The sequence below is a fragment of the Oryctolagus cuniculus genome, chromosome 5 (assembly GCF_051225735.1).
Source record: "Oryctolagus cuniculus isolate XC-2025 breed Fujian yellow rabbit chromosome 5, ASM5122573v1, whole genome shotgun sequence".
Taxonomy (NCBI): Eukaryota; Metazoa; Chordata; class Mammalia; order Lagomorpha; family Leporidae; genus Oryctolagus; species Oryctolagus cuniculus.
Window position 1 is genome coordinate 69,203,939 of NC_142871.1, and position 24,148 is coordinate 69,228,086.

General features: G+C 34.1%; 1 protein-coding gene across 6 annotated transcripts in view; it reads right to left on the reverse strand.

Moving 5' to 3' along the window:
- Window positions 1-12,845: 12,845 nt before the first annotated feature.
- GRIK2 (glutamate ionotropic receptor kainate type subunit 2) overlaps window positions 12,846-24,148 on the reverse strand; it is a 736,860-nt gene continuing 725,557 nt past the window's right edge. For 3 of the 6 annotated variants that reach the window (XM_017345301.4, XM_089332818.1, XM_051855437.3), the window contains one exon: window positions 14,246-14,561. In XM_017345301.4, the coding sequence (XP_017200790.1) occupies window positions 14,397-14,561 (165 nt within the window). In that variant the 3' untranslated portion in view covers window positions 14,246-14,396. Of the gene's footprint in view, window positions 14,562-16,963; window positions 17,099-18,605; window positions 18,693-24,148 lie in introns of all 6 variants that reach the window. The other 3 variants (XR_011388963.2, XM_051855435.3, XM_008263318.5) reach the window with 3 other exon arrangements.

A 24,148-nucleotide genomic window follows, 5' to 3' on the forward strand; every position in this document is an offset into this window, starting at 1 on the left:
CAACTAGAAACAAGGCCACAAAATACATGATATTTGCTATAAATGGTAAGGGTTGTATAAGAAATTGATAGCAGGGGTTGCGCTGTGGCAGTAGGCTAAGCCTCTAACTGCAGCACCAGCATCCATATGGGAAACAGTTTGTATCCCTGGTGTTCCATTTCCCATAGTATGCTCTCCGCCTGTGGCCTCAGAAGCAGCGGCACATGGCCCACGTGCTTGGGCCCCTGCACCCACATGGGAGACCCGGAAAAAGCTCATGGTTCTTGTCTTTGTGTTCACCCGGCTCCAGCCATTGAAGCCGTTAGGAGAGCAAACCAGCAGATGGAAGACCTTTCTCTGTCTCTCCCTCTCTCTGTGTGTAGCTCTCTACCTTTCAGATGAATAAATACAATGTTAACAACAACAAAAAAATGATAGCGATAGATGACAAAAACAGAGAATGGCATACATAAATGAGAAGAGATGCATGGGAATGGTGAAGAACTTGCAGGGGCTGGAAATCGAGACAAGTGCTCCAGGGAAAGGGAAAAATGAGACAGAAATGATGCTGCAACAAGCATCTCAGCTGCCTGAGGCAAAACGAGTAATGCAGCTACATCAGAAACAAAGTCAGGAAGACAAGACTGCCTACCACTTGTTGCGTTCTATTCTACAGTATTTTAGAGATCACAGACGTTTCAGAGAAACAACAATAAAATGCTGAAGAATAAAAAAACACATCTTTACATAGAATGCCAAAAATTGTCTAGAGAGAAATACATAGAAATAAAGAAGAGTTTAGCAAGGTAAATGAGTATATAATATATATGCATATATATATGCATATATATATTACATCCCTACATCTAAGCAAGACCATTTATGACAGTTATAAAAGCTATAAACTATTAAAGGATAAGTAAAATAACTATGTGAAAACTTTATGCAAATAATTATAAAGAACATTTTAAAAGACACATAAGATCTTACAGAAAACAAAACAATAATAAACATGCACAATTTCTCTTCATAATAATGACACAAAGATTTGATTTCACAGAAAATTGGGATTCAAACATTTATATGTATAATTTGAATGGTGAAATCTGATATTTAACAAGATATTTCTGGAGCCAAAATGTAGAATCGGGAGATTTTCTCTGCCAGGGTAAAAAAGACATATTATGATGCTATAATAAACAGATGGTTCAGCATTGTTATAGTGAAACATGAGCTAGCAAAAGGTAATTGACTTAAGCCCCAGAAATAGACCCATGAAAACTTGGTATGTTCTAGATGGAGCATTACAGATCACTAAGAAAAGATGCTGTTGAATAAATTAATTATGGGTAATGATTATACATACAGGGAAAATATTTAATGCACACATTGAGCTAGAATTGAAACTTAAATAACAGAATTTTAATTTTTCAGAAAAAATATAAAAGAATATTATTATTGTCACTCAAGGAAGGATTCTTTTAAAATGTTATAATGTTAAAGAAAATAAGATGACAAATACGGGAACATTAAAATTAGCAAACCTTGGTCATTAAAGTAGAGTTTTAAAAAGTGAAAACACATAGGTCAGAAGATATTTGTAGCAAATGAAATCAAATTAGAATCTGATAATGTCAATAAGTGCGCCCTTAGAAACATTAATAAATGTGTGTCAATGGGAAGCTGGATAAAAGACTTGAATAGACATTTCACAGTATATAAAACACATGCAGTTACACATAGGAAAATATTGATAGATTTAGTCAATACAAAAAGGCAAATAAAGACCACAATAAGATTTCCACACATTTGATAATAATTTTTTAAAAATTACAGATAAAACTAAGACTTATCTAAGGAATGTATCAGAATATCATATTTGATATTTAAAAATCTGATTAGTACCTTGTCTTTGGCAGTATTGTAGAAGAGAACAGTGAAATATTGCAAGGCTAAGGTTACTTATAAGCAAGAAATAATTAATGTCAAAATATAAGACTAGACTTATACTAGAATAATTTATAAGTTTTGAAACAGTCCTAATACACATTGACTGAAATAGCGTAATTATAGGAGATTCATCCAATAGGTGGTACATACCAGTGAAAAATGAGACAAGAGGTATCAGAAAAAAATATGAACAACTCTTAGTAATGCAATTTTTAAATTACAAGAGGCTATTTCAGAAGATATCTTAGAGTGTCATATTTGTTTTCTATTTTTCTTCATATTCTTTTTTTTTTTTTTTTTTTTTTGACAGGCAGAGTGGACAGTGAGAGAGAGACACAGAGAGAAAGGTCTTCCTTTGCCATTGGTTCACCCTCCAATGGCCGCCGCTGGCGCGCTGCGGCCGGTGCACCACGCTGATCCGATGGCAGGAACCAGGTGCTTCTCCTGGTCTCCCATGGGGTGCAGGGCCCAAGCACTTGGGCCATCCTCCACTGCACTCCTGGGCCACAGCAGAGAGCTGGCCTGGAAGAGGGGCAACCGGGACAGAATCCGGCACCCCGACCGGGACTAGAACCCGGTGTGCTGGCGCTGCAAGGTGGAGGATAAGCCGAGTGAGCCGCGGCGTCGGCCTTTCTTCATATTCTTGTTTCCACTATGTATTACTTGGAGATCAGTTGGTTAAGGAGAGATTAGAATGAAACAACCAAGAGACTTGGTAATGGTGACCATGTGAGGTGAAAATGGAAGTAAAAGATGTTTCCATGGAAATGAGGATGTAGAAAAGAAAAGAAAGACAAGAAAAAGAGAGAGTGAGAGTAAGAGAGGGAGAGAGAGAGAGGGAGAGAGAGAGAGAAAGAGAGAAAAGAAAAGAGAAGAGAAAGGGATCAAAAGGAAAGGAAAAATAGAGGCTACTGTCCAGAGAAAATAAATTCAGAATTTGATAGCTGGAAGAGAGGATTTATTCCTTGTGAAGCAAAAGAAAGCATATGGATATACATATGTTACTAAATGCCATTGCAGCAAAGGGGGGTCAGGATAGTTTTTGGTGGCTAACATCGTGGGTCAAAAAGTTTGTTGTCTTCCTTTAAAAAAAGAACTTGTTTTCTACCTAATTTTATAATTTATATTTCTCTGAATACTCCACCGAACATTCAATGGCTGTGTCTACCTTCTAAATGGCCTAAGCAATGGAAGCTGTACACCCATATCCTATCACAAACTAAGACCTTCAGTTTTCAGTAGGTAACTGCCAAAAAGGCACACAAGGTTGTCTGCACCCCTTCACACCAGTGTACACTCTTGGTTGGGTAGAAGATGCAGGAATTAGAGTGGTTCCTCTAATCTGAAGTCACATTTCCTTCTCCATCTCTTGTAGGTCTCTATGTAAGCAGAGAGATATAATCTCCATATGAATGGTAATCAAATGTGTTTTCAACAAACGTTCACAGACTATGATGGCACACATGGATAAGACTTCCAAGGCCAGCATCAGACACATTAGACCCTCTGAGTGAGCTTCCTTCTTTGCACAGTACAGAAAAGCGATATGATATATGATATGTAAATATATAAACAGGGTACATATTTTCATAGCATGGTTGACATTACTTGTTCTCTTGAAAGCAATATTAATCTCTGTCCAGACCACAATCCCTTACAGCAATTATGAGCCTCTTGAAGTAGCATGTGACTAGGCCTTGTCCAATGACTCTGAAGATGATCAAGGAGGAGGTCTTATGTTGAGAGGAGATACAGAAAGATGAAGCAGCCTGAATTATGAATTACCACAGACAGAACAAATTATTGAAGACATCTTTAGAAAATACAGTGAATTTTCATGAATAAGACATAAACTTTAACATTGATAAACCATTGAGATATCACTGTCAGTTGTTGGTGGATAAAACATGAGTGTAGTAATTAAGAATAGTTGAACCCTGGCCGAGTTGTGATGTAACTTGTAAAGGCATGTCCTGCAATGCCAGCATCACATATGGGTGCTGGTTCCAGTCTCAGCTGCTCCACTTCCCATTGAGCTTCCTGCTAATGAGTCAGGAAAAGCAGTGAAAAATGTCCTGAGTGCTTGGGCCATCGCATCCATGTAGGAAACCCTTAAGAATCTCCTGGTTCCTGACTTTGATCTGGCCCAGCACTGGCTGTTGCAGCTGTTTGTGGAGTGAACCAGCAGATGGAAGATATATATCTCTCTCTCTATCTCCATTTCTCTCTCTGTCTCTCTAACTCAGCCTTCAAATAAGTAAAATAAATCTTCCAAAATAATAGTAGATTCATTATCCCTCGGTTTGCCACTTCTAAGACTTTGATAACATTTTTCCAACTCTCTTGTCAGTAATTTCCCTATCTATATAATAGTGATAATCTTAACTCCTTTAGGATTATTCAGAAATTTAGAGAATGTAATCAACATAAAACATTCTTCAAATGTTATGGCACAATAGTTCTTAGCAATCTTTATTACTTAATTAACCATGAAGTTATGCTCATTTTTGGCCACAAAATATTTGTTAAATTTCAATTTACATTCAGTGCTTTCATCTGAGTCTAATCTAAGCTAACATGTCTCACCTGGATGAATTTCAGATACGGCTTCCTAACTTATATTTCCATATCCATTCGCATACCTGTTTAAACCTAAATCACAGCATGTGTGGTCTTTACAAAATGCAGATTTCCAAAAATGTTACTTCTGCTTAAGAAACCTTACTAGTTTCTAATAAGTCTTTGGATAAACGTCAAATCATAAAAAATCCTTTATAACCTCATTAAGTTCAGAGCTGTAGCTGCATTTCAAATGTGTCTTCTATTATTCATCCCATTCTTTTGTGTTCTATATACTTGGTTTTTCATTTCCTCAATATATGGCATGCTTCCTCCTATCACATGACTTTCACATGGAAGTAGTCAGAGGCTTAGGAAACTTTCTTTTTCGCTGAGCATCAGCTTCTCATCATTCATATCTCCATGAAAACGTTATTTCTTCAGAGAAGTCCGCTCCATTTATCTAGTCGAACTAAGATTCCTTCATTACAAATCTACTTAAGACACTCCACCTTCACTTGATGTATCTCACAAAAGAGACTCACATGACCTGTCTTGTAAACTTTTGGATAAGGGCTTAATTATTTCAGATTTGATTTTTCCCACCATATTTTAATAAGAAATGTTTGCAGTGTTCCAAAGTTAGGACGGTGTTTCCCTCTACTTAGAAAAAACCCTAAGAAAATTTTCAAAAAGGAACAATAGTGAAAATATGTTCTTGCACCCCTGTGAGGGTAAGGGACAATTCTATATAAATAAAAATTTTAAAAAATAAAATAATAGAGATCAGAGAAAAAATGTAAGTTATATATATTGCATATAAAGGGAAATCACTCAAACTTAAATGATGCAGTCATGTTCTACAAGCATCATTCATATCTCCATGCTTGGATGAATCCTACACCATATCAAGGATAAAAGCCAACAGATTTTATACACTCCTGGAAAGAACATGAAAAACTATCGTATTTTGCAGTGTGACCAAATTAAATCTCTATGCACAGTTTACAAATATAAACCACTTTTTCATATTTTCTACTGTTAACTATAATATTTGAGATTTAGTAATTCAGTAGAATCAGACTAAAATGAGCAGTTGTTGTAAAACCACTTTTCAATTAGGATTCACCTATTTAATAGTATATGTAAGTCAGTCTCCTCTCCAAGACTAAAAAATGACAGCATGTTTCCTTTTGATCATCATTTCAAACCCACTATCTATAACGAAATCTGATTTATAATGGATTTTCATTCATATATTTTTAATATAAACCAATGGGTGCATACTTAGTGGAAGGGCAAGGCCAACTCTAATCATATTTTCCAGATTTTTAAAGGATGAAGAAGAGTATCCTGAGAATCAAAGTAATAATTAATACAAGATAAATCTTTATAACTAATTAAAACATACTCAGCAAAGAAATTGCCGACTGCTTCCACTTCTGTCAACTTTCAAAACAGTGTTATAATGATAAATCTTGGTTTCCATTCAGGAAAGAAGTAAAGAAAAGCATAATGATCTGAGATAACTGAGAAAGATAATATTAGATGGCAAAGTAAATGAGCAAAGACAGGTCAAAACAATAATGTAGGAGGCCAGCGCTGTGATGCAGTGGGTTAATACCCTGTCCTGAGGCGCCGGCATCCCATATGGGCGCCAGTTCCAGACCCGACTGCTCCACTTACGATCCAGCTCTCTGCTATAGCCTGGGAAAGCAGTAGAAGGTGGCCCAAATCCTTGGACCCCTGCACCCACATGGGAGACCTGGAAGAAGCTCCTGGCTCTTGACTTCAGATCGGCACAGCTCTGGCCGTTGCGTCCAATTGGGGAGTGAATCATCAGGTGGAAGACCTCTCTCTCTCTCTCTCTCTCTCTCTGTCTGTGTAACTCTTACTTTCAAATAAATAAAAAAATCTTCAAAAAAAAAATAAATAAAAAACAATAAGGTAGGGTTTGCTGGATGAAAATGAGAGACTAGAAAATCCCAGGGATTGCAGAGTTTCTAATTTGTTTCCCCATTTCTATGTATACATTTTCCTTATTAACAGAATTTTCTACTTTTAGTTAACATATTGCTGAACTAAAGTCCACATTTCATATCACACCTTTCAGCCAGCTGTGACTACATAACTAAATCCAGACCAAAGGAATTTGCAATCTGTGGGAAGTTTTGTCCTTCCTTCTAAGAGAAATTTGGTATATAACTGTGGAGCTTTGGCTGGTAAGCAAATGATATGCAGGTCTTAAATTAGAAGCCAAGATGCAAGGTAAATGTAAGAATTACTTCAAAGTGAAAGAGCATAAGTATATTGTGACTTTTATCTTGCCTTTTAACTTATGAAGTTTGATCAAGGTGACCTGAATTCAGGATAAATTTTCAGTGTGTTAATGATGTTGGATTATACATCAAATTCTACAAATTAACCTTAAGGTTAACTGTGTCAGTCATTGAAAGTATTATGGTTTTTCAAGTATAATAAGAAATCTCTAGTTGAAATATTGAAGAATAGCCTTTCTTTGTGAAGAGATAGAGATCTGTATGTTTAAAATCTCTTTTAAATTCGAGTCATGTTAAACGTGACATTAAAGATGATTCTATTTTTTTTTTTTTTTGACAGAGTTAGACAGTGAGAGAGCGAGAGACAGAGAGAAAGGTCTTCCTTCCATTGGTTCACATCCCAAATGGCCACTATGGCTGGAACTACGCTGATCCGAAGTCAGGAGCCAGGTGCTTCTTCTTGGTCTCCCATGCAGGTGCAGGGGCCCAAGCACTTGGGCCATCCTCCATTGCCCTCCCAGGCCACAGCAGAGAGCTGGACTGGAAAAGGGGCAACCGGGACAGAATCCGGTGCCCATATGGGATGCTGGCGCCACAGGTGGAGGATTAACCAAGTGAGCCATGGCGCCGGCCACTAAAGATAATTCTTAAAATCTTACAGTTCAGTTTGGTTCACTAATAAAGTGTTTCTTATAAACATTGTAACACGTTTCCTGAACCTTATAAAATAAAAAGTGGAGTGTTTGAATTAGACAAAGTCTTTAGGGTATGAATTATTCTGGCATCAAAATTTAGCACTATTGGCCGGCGCCGCGGCTCACTAGGCTAATCCTACGCCTTGTGGCGCCGGCACACCGGGTTCTAGTCCCGGTTGGGGCACCGGATTCTGTCCTGGTTGCCCCTCTTCCAGGCCAGCTCTCTGCTGTGGCCAGGGAGTGCAGTGGAGGATGGCCCAAGTGCTTGGGCCCTGCACCCCATGGGAGACCAGGATAAGAACCTGGCTCCTGCCATTGGATCATTGCGGTGCGCCAGCCACAGTGCGCCAGCTGCGGTGGCCATTGGAGGGTGAACCAACGGCAAAGGAAGACCTTTCTCTCTGTCTCTCTCTCTCACTGTCCACTCTGCCTGTCAAAAAAAAAATAGCACTATTTTACAGAAACTAAAATAGAGATCTCAATGTTTTAAAATATGATTTGGCTCCAATTTGGGAAATATAATATTTTTATGAATGTACTCCCTTTATATGAAGAAGTAGAAAAATATTTAGTAAGATTAGAAAATTGGCATTATTATTTTATTCCAATCATAAGAATAAGATCTATTTTATTTCTACTTTGTTTGAATCAAAATAGTTCTATGTTCAACTTGTTTCCTATACTGGATTTCTTTTGTTTAAATAAAGTATTCTTGCTCCAGGTAAGTGAGAAAGGATGAATACATGCATATCCTTTTCTCCTTATTCAACCATAACAATTACAGTAGAGTTTTTTTTTTTTAATGCATAAAACTTTGAACATTAGGAGAATAAGAGGAGAAATGTTCAACAAAATTTTGGAAGTTGAAAAGCATATGAACAAATGTCAATTAACTAAGCAGATTTGTAAAAAGAAAGGAAGCCCAAGCGGTCATATGAATAACCAAGAATAAAACAGCTAAATCACAGAATCCTCAAAAGGCATACGATCAAGTTATGGGCCGGCACCATGGCTCACTTGGTTAATCCTCCACCTGCGGCTCTGGCATCCATATGGGCACTGGTTCTAGTCCTGGTTGTTCCTCTTCCAGTCCAGCTCTCTGCTGTGGCCTGGGAGGGCAGTAGAGGATAGCCCAAGTACTTGGGCCCCTGCACCCCCGTGGGATACCAGGAGAAAGCACCTGGCTCTTGGCTTCGGAACAGCGCAGCACCGGCTGTAGTGGCCATTTGGGGGGTGAACCAATGGAAGGCAGACCTTTCTCTCTGTCTCTCTCACTGTCTAACTCTGCCTGTCTAATAAAAAAAAAAAGTTCAAGTTATAAAAAGTACGTGAATAACTAGTAATATACTAGAGAGCATACGATTGGATGACATCCTGGATGTAGTTTGAAAAGAGTGGTCCTACCAGGACTGGGTGCCTATATTTGCTCCATGTTGTCTGAATTCCTGGGAGCCTAAGCTTCGCTAACTCAGCAGAGCTCTGGGGAATGATTCTCGAAACAGAAATTCAGAGGGAGTGCATGTTAGAGAATCCCAGGTCCAGGTAAAGTACTGACTTTTAAACTTAACAAAATGATTAAGTGATCTTATTCATTGTGAATGCAAAATGTGGAAATCCCAAACTCTCTAAATTGATGGTTACTGGTACGTAGGTGATGACAGCCTTAATATCTAGGTAGGAAATTAAGATACTTAGAGGACTCTAAAAGGCCAAAGGGGAAGAATCCAAAGATGGGGGAATCATGAAGGATTCCTCAACAAATAGTTTACCTTGATTCATCTATGAAATTCTCAATTAGACAGGTATTCTCCCTAATCCTAATGTACACACACAGCTTCCTAATTAGATTGTATTTCTCTTTTCTTCATCAGAAACAAGTTGCTCACAATTAATAAATATATGAAGTACACTTCTAATATGAAGGATATTCTAAAACAAATGGAAAAATGCAAACAGAGAGTAAACAGATCCTTGGAAAGAAGGGACTGTCAGAAGATTGCTATGAATGTCTTCCTAAATAAAATATGCCACAATTATAAATGAAAATGAAAAATTTTGCTAAAATATAACCTCATTATAATATTTAAAGATAGACATGACACAAAGAAGAAGTAGAAGAGCAAAGATAAATTAATACTCAAAAGTTCAAAACACTAATGTTGAAATATTTAGTGTGAAAGGAACAATTAAGGGGAGAAGATCATGAAAGAGCTAGTTCAAAATGTTCTGAAACTTAAGGACAGCTAGTTACTTTGAAAAATTCTTCAAAAGTCAAGCACACTGGATGAATAGATTCATCTTTACACTTGAGATAGTTCATGATTTTAAAGACAAAGAGAAGATGATATAAACTTTGCGACAGTTAATACAAAATTACATATAGGGACAAATATCAAGAATTTGCATTACTTGAGATTTTCTACAATAGATGGGAAGTAAAAAAAAAGTGCTATAGCATAATGTCTTCAAATTCATGTAGAAAAACAGTTTCTAACTTGGAATTCTATACCTAGCAAAGGTAACATTAATTTATAAGAGTAGAATAAAAACATTTTAATATTAAATATCTCAAAAATGAAACTATCAGACAGTACTTCACTAGAAGTTGCCTATATTATAGAGTTTTAAGGAAAAGGAAGGATGTACATTAGAAGCAATAGGAAATTCATCACACTATAGAGTCAAAGGAGATCCAGAGAAATCAAGAAAAGAAATACTGTGGTTCGGAGTGAGCATCAGACATAGCAGCTAACATGTCACTTTGAATACTCACATCCCATACTAGGGTGCTGGGTTTGAGTCCTGGCTCCATTCTTGATTCTTGTTTCTTGTTAAGGGACAGTGGTTATGGTTCAAGGAGCTGAATCCCTGTCACCCATGTGGGAGATCTGATTTGAATTCCTGGGCCTTAACTTCAGCCAGGGCTAGCCCTAGCTGTTGCTGGCATTTGAGAAGCAAACCAGCAGATATAAGTCAGTCTCTTTCTCTCTCTCTCTCTCTCAAACAAGATAAATGAATAAATGAAAACATAAAAGTTAATAATTGTACCACAGAAACAGAGAACCACCCATCAGTAAACATTAGAGCAGTGTGACACAATTCACAGACACACTCAGAACTATCATGACCAAAATCCTCATAGCCATTGAACTATTTTTTAATTCTGCAAATTTCCCAGGTAAGCCTAGCCCATATTCTTATTCACTGTTTGTGGCAGTCACACACTGATGAAGTTCTTGAATCTTTGATGCTCTGTCTCTGCAAAAGCTGGGTACTCCTCTTTTTGAAAGCTTTCTTCTGAAACTTACACCCAAGAGCTGGAGATGAGCTTCACCAAGTCTAGACTCAGAATACATTAAACATCCCATTACCTTGGAACAGTTTTGTTCTATATTGTTGTACATTTCATTGTATGCACATATCTGCATGTATATTCTATAATTAACATAAACTAAAAGTATTGTGGAGCTAAAATACTTTGGAATCACTAGTGTTAGTATGTATAGTTCAATAATAATAATAATAATGTGTATGTATATATATATACATTTTCACAATATTTGGAACATTCTAATCATTACTTATTTAAAAATGGTAAAAAAGAATATATCTTCATAATATTCTAGTTGCTAGCATCACTCAGTTGTAAATATGTGAATATATTTTTGGTTCTCCCATAATGGCTCAGATTTAGTTTTATATATATTAATAAAAACTGTTAGTGTTTTCAACCTGGTTAAAGTTCGTTCATGACTCCATTGATTACCTGAAGTCAAAGATTATATTGCTCACCATCACAAAGGTTTTCTGCCTCTTACAATTTGAGTGTTATTCTAGAGGAAAATGCTGACTCCAATATACTGCCTTTCCAAAGAGGTGTGTTTATTTAATTGTTTGCAATTCATTTTAATTAATATTATATTACAATTATGATTAATATATCATATAGGTATAAGCACCAATGAATAGAGAAATATCTGCTTTGGAAATAATATAGATACGTTTAAGAAAATGAATAGTAGATCTTACATATATTATGTGTATATTCCATATTAGTTACAGAATTAAAATACAGAGTTCTATATACTTTTCAAAATTTATCAAAAATAATGTCAAATTTTATTAAAAATCTAAATAATTATTTTCTGACTGCTTGAAAGTAATTAAATTTATAATTTCCTGCGTGTTATTTAAGATTGTTTACTCTAAAGAGTAACTGAAATTTAAAAGTGCTGTAAAATTTATTTTCTGATGATATAAAACAAAATACTATCCAAAATCTGGATATTTTTATGAAGTATTTGCACCTATTACCACTAAATAAAGCAATGTTGATATTTGCAGCATGCCCATTTCTATAAAATTATACTTTAAGAAAAAATTATCATTGAAATATAAATGTTAACATAACCATGACACCAGAAATTTAGAAAGTACTCAGGCATTTAATTTTTTAATTGAATTTGTATATTAAGCAATATGATTATGCAACTTTTATGTTTAAAGAAATAGCTTACAGAGCTTTTTTCTTTGTATTTAGTTTCCGTTAGTTATTGTAGTCATATTTTTATTAAAGTATATAAATATACAAATCTGTGATAAAATATTGTTAATAGGCCGGTTCCACGGCTCACTTGGCTAGTACTCCGCCTGCGGCGCCGACACCCCCGGGCTCTAGTCCTGGTTGGGACGCCAGATTCTGTCCCAGTTGCTCCTCTTCCAGTCCAGCTCTCTGCTGTGGCCCTAGAGTGCAGTGGAGGATGGCCCAGGTCCTTGGGCACTGCACCTGCATGGGAGACCAGGAGGAGGCACCTGGCTCCTAGCTTTGGATTGGTGCAGCGCGCCAGCTGTAGCAGCCACTTGGTGGGTGAACCAACGGAAAAAGGAAGACCTTTCTCTCTGTCTCTGTCTCTGTCTCTGTCTCTGTCTCTCTCTCTCTCACTGTATAACTCTGCCTGTCCAAAAGAAAATATATATATATATATAGTTAATATACTATTTGAGTTCATTTCATCTCCTTCTACTGAATTACATGTGATCGTCATTGCACAGTAATTCTTACATTAGCTATGAGTTGAACTTCACCTAAAATTATCAATGATCACTATATAGTCTTACAGAATCCATTGAATAGATATCTCAGAGAGGGGATAAGATCATGACTGTCACCTCGAGATCTATTATCCTCATTTTAATGGACCTAACCCTAAGATCACTTTAAATAGCCCAGTCCAGTTTTTCCTAGATCTAAGGAGTAGCTCCTCCAACCTTGGGAAATGGCCATCCTCTATTACCTAGGAGAACTCAAGCAAGGACATTGTACTGCAAAGAAAATATGCTGCATTCACTTACACGTATAGAAGAAAAATGAAAGTCCAAGATGAAAGTAAAATGGACATAATTTTAATGATTTTTTTTAAATTTTGTGCAATTGGATTCAAACAGCAAACTGTGTGCACTCAACTGTTATCACAATGTTGTCAAGAGGTCTGTGTCTTTTACCATTTTACACACAATTGTTCATTACAGCATGTTCTCAGCCTCGTGGAAACCAGGGGTGTGGCATGGTAAGCAGTGGTGGTAGTGCACCTAGCTTTTATATTATCTAACTTGAAAATATTTCTTTTCTATGATTCCTTTTTTTTCTTGATAAAAATAGTTTTCACCAAACGTTGGTGGTGCACACGCACTACCATTCATGCTTGACATCACACCCCTGACAGGAACACATGTTCTTATTTTGTTGATAAAAAGTATTACAAAAATTTCCATACAAAAACTATTTTCATAGAAATCTTGCATTTCCACAAATAAACCTGAACATTTTTTTGAAAAAAAACTGCTCAAGAATTTTGTTCATTTAACATTGTGACTGTATTGATAAATGCAGTCCACTTCAAAGTTCTCTTCACATACTTTCCTATTGATGACCAGTCCCCTTTCTCCTATCACTAAGATCTGCCCAGGTGCCACCAAGTTCATTTACAGAGGAATGAGGGTTTTAGTTAACATATTGGAATGTTAGAATGAAAGCTCCAGTCTTCCACATTACTCTAAAATTCAGCCCTCTTTTACAACCTCAGACAAAGATCGCAAAACATCAATCTTTCAACTCAGAATCGCTAAACCAACTGTTGCTCTTTTAATTTCCTGTTTGGGATTAGGGAAAGGATGTCAGGGGCACAGGTTGGGATCTGGTAGAATTGTATGTAAAATCCCCTGCCTTGGTGAATTTAAGAAAAATATATTATTGCCTTGGTAATTGACATTTATATCTCAATCCATAACACAGACTGTCAAAAAAGAAGAAAAGGAAGAAAAATAAGTGATGAAGATCTGCTTTATATTCCACTTGCGGTGGACTTCAGATTTGTTTTGCATTACATTTTTTTCACATCCTATAAACACATATTGTCTATTCAGATGACAATTGTACTGAGTAGTTAGGGGCTAGTAACACCACCACCTCTATTATCTGGGTGCTCAGAAGACTGTACTGTTTCTTGTAATACTACAGTTTTTGCCGATTCCATGTATTTTTATTCATAAAGACTTTTTCTTTTTTTACTGGTTACCATGTTGGGCATTGATATTCCATCTCCTGGCAACAGTTGGGCTTCAAAAGGAACCTGTAATTTCTCACTGGACTGCATTTGGAACCAGCCACAAAATGCGTGTGTAACATTCACTCAGAAGAAGGGAGGAACCCATGATAAACAGTGTAACCCCGTGTAACTTGGTTGATCCATGACGCTTGTAAATCAAGTCTGATCATTGCAACTGCTTAGATCACAGAGTCTCTAGTTCATAGACACAGCGGCATGAGGTAACTCATTTTATTTTGCACAGGTTGCATATTTCCACAGGAAACATTCTCGCTAAATTGTTTGGAAAAAAGACGACAGTTTGTGCTTGGGTGATTGGCCTCCCAGCTTTATGCCATGGTTTCTTTACCTGGCAACCTTCTGTCGTTAAATGTGTGCATGTTGATCACTTCTTCTGTTTTCACAATCACGGGGGCCTGTGGCTTATGTTTTAGCCGACGCTGGCACTTCAGGGACATCCTCAGTTCTTCTACCATGGCACTACAGAAGGACCGCTATAGAATACAGAAAAAATTGATATTACAATTCAGGTAAACGCTAAGTACTCAGCAACAATATTAAAATCATTCTTAACAAGCACAACATAATAGTCTTGGAGATTTGGAAAGTTTCATCATAAAGGTTATAACAAATGGCTATATTTTTAATTCACATAATAATTAAAATATTCTGCAAACAAGGCTAGTTTAAAGAAATCTCCACCAGATATTGAAATGAACTTCCTACTAACAATGTATAATAATAAATTTTATATGACAGATGTAAAATTTATGAACATAAGATAGACATCTACTTTAAAATTTAAGTACAAACACAAACACATCTAGACCGGAAATCTGTGCTTGATAGTTTAAAAAAAATAGAAGAAATGAGGTAGTTTTCAGATCACAACATTAGTTACACAGTTTTTTCTTTAAACATCAAATCTTCATTGTGTATCTCTTAACAACAAAAATAACACTCACACAGACAAAAATATGAAAAATAATTTCTTGTACTCAATTATCTATTTTTGATTATGTCTACAAAAACATTTATGATGATTAAAAACAAATAAGATTTAATCATGAAATGACCAATTGTAGCATGTTAAACACCTGTGAACAGATATTAAAATTTTTGTTTTCATCATCTTGATAACTGAAAGTGGGTAACTAATTTATCCTATGAGGGAAAAAATGACCCTATAAATGTTTTTCTTCTTAATTTTTCTCTCATTGGCAGTACATATGCTAGAAATTCTGTAAATCTGTGACTAATTATTACGCTCTTCAAAATTTATATTACTGAATTATATTCATGAAACAAAATTTTGTTAGCTTTCTTCCCACCTGGTTGAGATACATGAATGTTAGTTACACATAAATCAGATTCATAAATCCAGTACATATGGTCATCAAAACACACATGGGCTGGTCTTAGGCTCACTCTATGCAAGAACCAAAAATATAGATGACAAAGAAAAATGTGGACAGTATGACAAATTTACACAACTCTAAAAAGTGGCATGAAAACATAATGTAATAAACCTGATAGATATGCATGTGGAGACTTTTTTTTCTTTTTGCTTTAAGTAATATTGATTACCATCCTAGATCAGTTCCAAGAGAATATAGGATGAAAATATTTAATACCCTATGAGAAGCCTCAAAATGTTTATGGACAAGTGCATTATCTATTAGTTCACGTGTTTTTTTTTTTTTTTCCAAACTTTTTGAAGCCCCTCATACATATGTCTGATGTTTCTGAAATCTATTTGCACTTAAAATTTTTATGATATTCAAAACAGTATTTGAAACAGCAAAACATCTATGTATCAGAAAACTAATTCAGAGAAGGGAGGGATTTTCTGCAGCTCACATCTGAGAATCCAACAAGATATTCTATCACTTACTTTTGTGATTTTGACATGGACATATGCTCATTTTTTTTATGGGTTTCTTAAACATGTTTGCTTAGTGATCCTTGTAAATCTTGTCTACTCATTCCTTCTCTAAATACTCACAATTACCAGGACAATCTATTTTTTCAAACTCCGATATTAATAGCATTTCCTTCTCTAAGTTTCATCAAATCCAGATACTTTTTCTTATCATGCCTTCAACTTCTCTGATTCATCTCTGTCCCCGGGCCCCGTCCTTTTCCAACCACTCTATGCAGCTTTCTCTGCTTGGACCTCTGCAGCTTGTCTCCTTTGAATCTCCTTTCTCTGGTAGCCTGCTGAGTTATTTCATCCATCACATCACTCCAGCTTTATCCTTCACTTCGGGATGTGGTCAGATTTTAACTTCTTTACAAAGGCTTTTCCAGTTGAGGAGGCTTATTATTTTCATTGGATGTAGTTTTACACTCCCACTCACTCCACTCCACCCCACCCATGTCACCCCACCCCGGTATTTGTCACTCACTATCATATTTTCTAGGGGGCTTCCAGGTCTTCTGCGAATCACACTCCTTGAACTGTGGAGACCAATCAAGTTCTCACAGTACTGGTAGAATATACAGGTGTTCTTTTGGTGTTGAGAGAATTAACAATGGCTAACACAACCCTAATGTTTTAATTGTCATTTAATAACTGTTCTCAATTCTCATTTTTTTTAAAAAAATTCAGGGTTTAGAAGCTGAGCAAAATGTATTCTATCCAGGTTATCTAATTAAATCAAGTAAAGTTTTAGCATTTTTAATAACATTGAATTAGAAAAATATTGAATTATAAGCGTTTGTAATGTGTGATGACTAAATGTTTTTCGTGAATTATGTGTCATTGTCATGAGTTATTTAATATGTCTTAGATTATACACTTCCATAGCTCATGAATTATATTTCTATTAAAGGATTTATATGGCATCTGATAGCCAATATATGGATACAGCACTCCTCATTGCTTAATACCTACTATGAGATGTACTTATTAAGAACATGATGATAATGATGATGAAGAAGATGATGATGACAACACTGTAGAAATGGGAAAATTTGACTCCAAAAGGGGAAGGAATACATAGTCTTGAGGTAACTTAGTCTTGATTCTCTGTTGAAACATTTAACAGAAGAATTAATTAGAAAACATATTCAGCTCAAAATGATTTCGGTTGACACTTAAAAATGTTATGTGAATAGTGTTGAAGTTTTTGAAACAAGACTTTATTTAAAACCAATAATCCCTCAAATGTTAACTACATTTCAGACATTTTTATTGTAGTAGTTTTCAAACAGAATGTAATAGAAATATTAATCTTTGCACTAAAATAATAATCTAAATAACAAACTTACAAATGTACAAGCATGTTCAACTGTAAAATGATTATTTTATTTATGAAAAGTTGAGTAAACTGCTTTAGATTCTATACTTACTTTTTTCTTTTAATGAAAATATAAAAAACTATTTTAAAAATTTCAAATAATAATTTATAATTCTGAGTAATAAAATATGCATATCAAAACACTTTCTAATCAAAGAGCAGAATAGTTTCATCTTTTATAATTTCAAATCATTTTAAGTAAATTATATTAAAAATATAGAAGTTTTTTCAATCTGTAGCACACCATTACTATTGTAGGCTTTATCTATTTTACAAAAACAATAGAAAGTGAATATTATGGTCAAACAATCATTAACCACTCAATTGTCTTAATGATATAATTTCAAAATACCAATTATACTAATTTATTTCTAAATTAGTTGAATTTTTTAATTAATTTTTAATTTATCACGGTAAGTTCTCCTGAAAAAATAGCATTTATTTTATTAGTAAAGTCACCATGAGACAACAGATTCTCTTCTCAATTAGAGCATATATCTAATCCATAATAAACCCGAAAATCTTTATATTTGAGCAAGATACTGGAATCAAAATGAATAATTGAAGAAATTTATGGATATCATAAAATGCCATTCACTTCTGATACTAGGACAAACATACTTAGGTTTCTTTTACAGTTCTGGAATATAAATTTCATATTATCATCTCTGTATCAAAAATTAAAACCATACAGAGTTTCATGATATATAGTTGTTTCTCTGTGCTATATGCTACCAAAAAGCCACTAACAGTTTTAAATAATGTTTGAATTTCTTACAATTTAATAGACAATTTTTTCTGCCTCATATAATGATTAGAGTTAAATAAATTTTTTGCAAATCCTGAATGCACATAACAGAATTTTCCAAGTTATAAACATGATAATAATGACAAGGAAGAAAGGATTGGAGATGGGGGAGGAAGAAGAAAAGCCGTAGAGGAAGAAGGGGAAGAGGAAGAGGAAGAGGTAGAAGAAGCAATAAAACAAAGGAGGGGGAGAAAGAATAAAAACAAGGAAGGAAGGGAAGAGAGTGAAGAAGAGATCCAGGGAGGAAAGAAGAAAGCAAAAGGACACTATCTTGCCTATTAAATCACTTCTCCTTTCTAGGCGGGAACCCCACACATTGTGTCATTAAATAAGCAAAGTTCCATAGGTTGAAAACAACAATAAAAATGTCTCTCCACATTAATATGACAGACTACAAAAAGAAAAAAGAAAGGCACAATGATACTAACCATCATTAAAAACCTCTTTTAGTAAGTTTCAAAAGTTTACTAAACAGTGTCTGGATGGTATGGTGGCACTAACCAAATAGAAGATTCCTGAAAATGAAAATTTAAATCTTTGAGCTGTTAGCATGTATAATTACATTAAATTAGTAGTAATCTTTATAAAATTCACTATATTGAATGATGCAAGCTATATTTACACATCTATAATTCTTGAAAAAAATAAAGGTCTCAAAACCTTAAAAGTATGAACGTGGCTATATTTACATAAAGCTCCATTTTATATTTTAAGTATAATTAGAAAAGATTTATAGTTCATAAATAAATCTTCTCAAGAGTTTCATTAGTTTCAGAGAGTAATTTATTCTCAATAACCTAACTTTCTGATTTATAGATTTCTGTATATAATGTGGTACCTTTTGGAGGACAAATTTTTTTTAACCTTAGAAACTTGCCATATTTAAACTTCATTTTTAAGTTAGAACCATTGTATGTAGGATGTCATGTTTTAAAAACAATAATGCATGTAAAAAAAGCTTAAGCTCATTACTCATATTGGATATTTCTACTTATTTATCAACTGTACAAGAAATGCTCATGCAATATTATTTGTTACTATAAAGTCTATTTTAATATTCACGTTTAAGGAGGAAACCTACTTTATGTATCTTGCTGTTCTATTCTTTGGTAATATAAAATTAATTGCATGGTATTTCATTATTCATTAGAGTAATTTCAAACCATTTTTACATACTTGAATTCCTACCAAAATACCCTTGAGCTGTCTGTCTGATAGTGTAGCTTAATATTCTAAACTATACTAGCACATATTAACCAAACTGTTTTGTTTTCCATTCAAATTACTTGTTAACTAATTTTGACTATAGTCCATCTTTAAACACTTGCAAATTAATTTATGACTAGATAGGGAATTTCCTCAATAATGATGAATCAGATGTAATAGGGGCAGATCAAAACAGTTATTGATCTCAATTGCATAAAATTATATAACATTAGATAATACCAAAATAGCATAATAGTTAAAGTGTAAAATGTACATGTGATGTAATATATAATATTTAATATAAAAGTACTAAATAAGAGAAAAGTCATTTAATGTGGCCCATTAAATTTTAATTTATACTATTATTATATTTATACTATTATTATTTATACTATTAATTTATACTATTATTATAAATTATTATATAATTTATACCATTAAATGTGGCCCATAAATTTTAATTTATACTATCTTAAGTGGAAGACATTAAAAATATCAAATATTATACATAAGAAACTTAAATATACCTTTATCTATACAAATATAATAGTCAAGGAATGAGGTATGAAAAATCACTGTATAAAACACTCATGTTAAAAAATACATAACAACTTTGATCTTTATATTCTGTTTTAAAGCAACTATTTCCTTTGAAAAAAGTATATGACTTATGTAAGCTATGCAGCAATCAGAAGGGACTCTAGGTATAGGGTGTATTTGTTAATCATTATAATTTTACAGATAGAGAAACTAAAGCTTAAGATATCAAGTTATATACCTGGGATCATACAGATAACTAGTATCTAAACCAGGACAGTTTTTGTATTATGTTAGCTTCCCTCATTAATAATAATTTCATTCTCAGCTGAGCTATTCATTTGAACTCTGTTCTTACTAAATTTTAATTTCTTGTACACTAAATTATAAGCAGAAAAAACATTGGTAACATGAAATACATATCTGTCTTAGTGGGTTAAGTATAACAGATGTCATGCTTTAGTCAGATTTATTTTATACTAGTAAACACAACAGAATATTAAAACATTCCAAAAAGAATTACCCGCATATTTTCAAATTGCATTTTGTAAGTACAGTAAGACAGAAAAAATGGAGCATTATTATATGTTTTTACACTTCTATTTAAACTTTTCTTAAATCAATAAATAAGGTCTGACTAGTTTCAACGCCACCTTAGTCTATGAGCTTCAAAACACATTTTACAAAAAAAAGCAATGTTAACCATACTCTTCCTACCATTCATAACGATATAAATTTTCAAAAAAATCTAATAACTAATACTTAAATCTTGGCTAACTCTCTTTTCCTAAGGTTTACCACTTAAAATCTGTCAGCTTTATAAATAATAATGACACTGTTATAATGGCAGCTATTTATTAAATGCCAGTTACATTTTCAAAACTCTACATATTAAATTTCTCAATTTTTAAAACATCATTGTTATGGGTTCATTAAACTTTTATTCATTTTATCTATATATGTTAAAAAGTTTATAATTGCCAAGTAAACTTAAACAAAGTCTTCTTAATTCCAAGTCATGCGTAATATTTAGATAAAGAAAGAAGAATAACATACAGCTCATAATGTATGGCCATAATCTGTTTACCTGATTCACACTCCTAATAAACATATTTTCTTGGTAAAACTTCAGGGAGAAACACTATCCAAGAAAATAAATAAGTATTTGGCCTTCATTTATACAGTACAACATAGTTTAAACAGTGGTATTCTACACAACATTGACTTTAGAAACATACTTGACCCTTATCTGCACAAAAAAGGAATAATATATAAACAGCTTTCAGAGTAGTTTTTTATTCAAACAAATTGTGCTTTTAAAATGCTAGTCATTCATTAAAATAAATTAATGAAATTATCTAGCAAGTTACAACTTTATAGTATCACTTGTGAGGGAGAAAAAGAGTATGAGTTGTCATAAATTAGTGATGCATAAATCCTTTAGTTGTTTTGAAGATTGGAACTTCATTTTGAAGTATTTTCTCTTTCTATTAAAGGACATGAAAAAAAAATCCACCCAGTTAGTCGTTATACATATCACCAATGGAAATTGAAAAACACTTAGCTCTCAAAGAAAAGGAGTCACATTAAAAAATATATGATAGACTATTTTACAAAGTTATTTTTAAGTTTTATCTTTTGTAAAGCAACATGCTTTACAACAAAATTTTCTTCTACTGAAATTTTCTAACATTGACATTTAATGTAGAAACTTATAAAATTTATGTAGAACTTTTATTTTATGATAACTTAAGAGGTTATAAATTATAGCATTTGTAATAAATGAAAATAAACACAAATATTCCATGTACTGTAAAAAGGCATTATGAAGAAATTGTAAATATTGAAATAAAATATTTGCTAAAAATTTATAATACTGGCTATATTCCTACAGCTTATTCAATAAATGAAATTTTTAAAAGCTCCTGATACAGCTAGTTCTTCAACATTGTCAAACCAGATTGTAAACAAGAATCTGTAAACAACCTGTTTTCACTCTTCTGTTTCCGTGAATTACAGATCTATCCAGCTTTGATGTGTGTTCTCTCTGTGAATGATTTTTCACCAAGGATCCCTACTTTTTTTTTTTTTTTTTTTTTTTTTTTTGACAGGCAGAGTGGACAGTGAGAGAGAGACAGGGAGAAAGGTCTTCCTTTGCTGTTGGTTCACCCTCCAATGGCCGCTGCAGCGCACCGCACTAATCCGATGGCAGGAGCCAGGTACTTATCCTGGTCTCCCATGGGGTGCAGGGCCCAAGCACTTGGGCCATCCTCCACTGCACTCCCTGGCCACAGCAGAGAGCTGGCCTGGAAGGGGGGCAACCAGGACAGAATCTGGTGCCCCGACTGGGACTAGAACCCAGTGTGCCGGCGCCGCAAGGCGGAGGATTAGCCTAGTGAGTCGCGGCACCGGCTAGGATCCCTACTTTTGAGGCTTAAATTAGACAATAAGGATTTTCTCATCATATCCCAAATTCAGTGTTTCATCTTTAATTGTGCTTCTTCCTACTCTGATTTACTGTCATTGTCTAAGTTTATTTGGCTGTAGATTGAAGAACACTATGTGTGCCCTCAGTTTCTTCCCCACTCCCCGCAGTTGGGGTATTGGTGGGTGTGGAGACAGGCATTTGGAGTAGCATTTAAGATATGGGTTGGAATGCCTACATTCCAGTGGGAGTGCCTAAATTCCATTTCCAGCTCTATTTCATGATTTCAGCTTACTACCAATGCAGATCCTCAGGTGATGGTTCAAGTAGCTGTGTCCTTGCTTTCCACATGCAAAATCTTGATTGCATTCCTGGTTCCCAGGTTTTGTCTGGCCTGGTCCTGGCCATTGAAGATATTTGAGGAGTTAATAAATATTTGACAGCTTTTCTGTCAGTCCCTCTCTATATATTATCTGTCTTTGCCTCTCAACTAGATACATTTAAAATTCTTTTTGGAATATCAGTGACATGAAAAATATAATTATTGGGGCTGGCATTGGGGCACAGCAGCTTAAGCCACCGCTTACAATGCCGGCATACCATATATACACCTGTTTAAGTTCTGGCTGCTACAATTCTGAACCAGTTCACAGCTAATGCAAATGGGAAAAGCAGTGGAAGATGGTCCAAGTAATTCTCTCTCCTGTTCTGTCTGTAATTCTGCCTTTCAATTAAGTAAAGATTTAAAATATAATTATTTAGAGATTATCATAAATAAGATTTACTAGTGTTCTATAACTGAAACAACTACATCAACTGAAAAGCACTATGTCCTAAAAAAAATGCCATATGTTTTTTTAAAATACCATATAGTTCAAATAACTTAGAGGGAAGTTGGAACAAAAGGTATGTTCAAGAGAATATACCTACCTTACAAATTCAATATCTTAACACTAATTATGTTTTTATTTCTGACACATTTTCCATAATTAGTTTACATTTAAGTAATGAGGGAATACTTTTGGCACTGTTAACATTATTTTCATTGCAGGAGACTCAATAATTCATGTTCAAGTAGTTCCACCAAACAGCTTTTGTACAGGCAAATTCATTTTTAATCACATTAGAAAGAAATATTTCTATAGACAAGTTGGAAAAAGATTAAACTATATCAGATGCATTACTGTTATTGCTAAAAATCAAAAGAAGTCAAAATCATGTACACTTTCTATAAGAGAACATACTCAAATATTTAAGAATGAGTAAATTTAAACACAAATAAGCCATAGTTTTTATGAAATGGTTTTGTAAAATTGTTATAATCAACTATACTTCATGGTTACAAATCCAGTATATTTTCATAAATATTATCAGAGAAAACAAAATTCTATATATGAAGCAATTCGTTTCAGCTGTAAACATCCAAATAGTATAACAATATGTTTCTAAAAAAATCTATAAACCGAAAAGCCATGGATGATTGTCGCAGCTATGCAGAACCTTCTTAGATTGTTTATACAGTGAACTGTAAGTAGCAATGTATTTAAACCCAAAGAAAAGGAAGTTAAAATGAAAATTAATTACAGAAACTACATTTTGATTATTTTTTCAGACATGGTAAATAAGAAAAAAATCAGAGTATCTTTAAAAATGGTCAAATTATGTTGGAAAAATCAGAAAGGTAAACATATAATCTTAAACATTTGAAAAAGTGAAAACAGTGTATCCTTGATGCCTTGAGTTCTATCATAATAAAAGCCACCATTACAGAAGTTACAATATGCTCTCTTATTATTTGAAGGG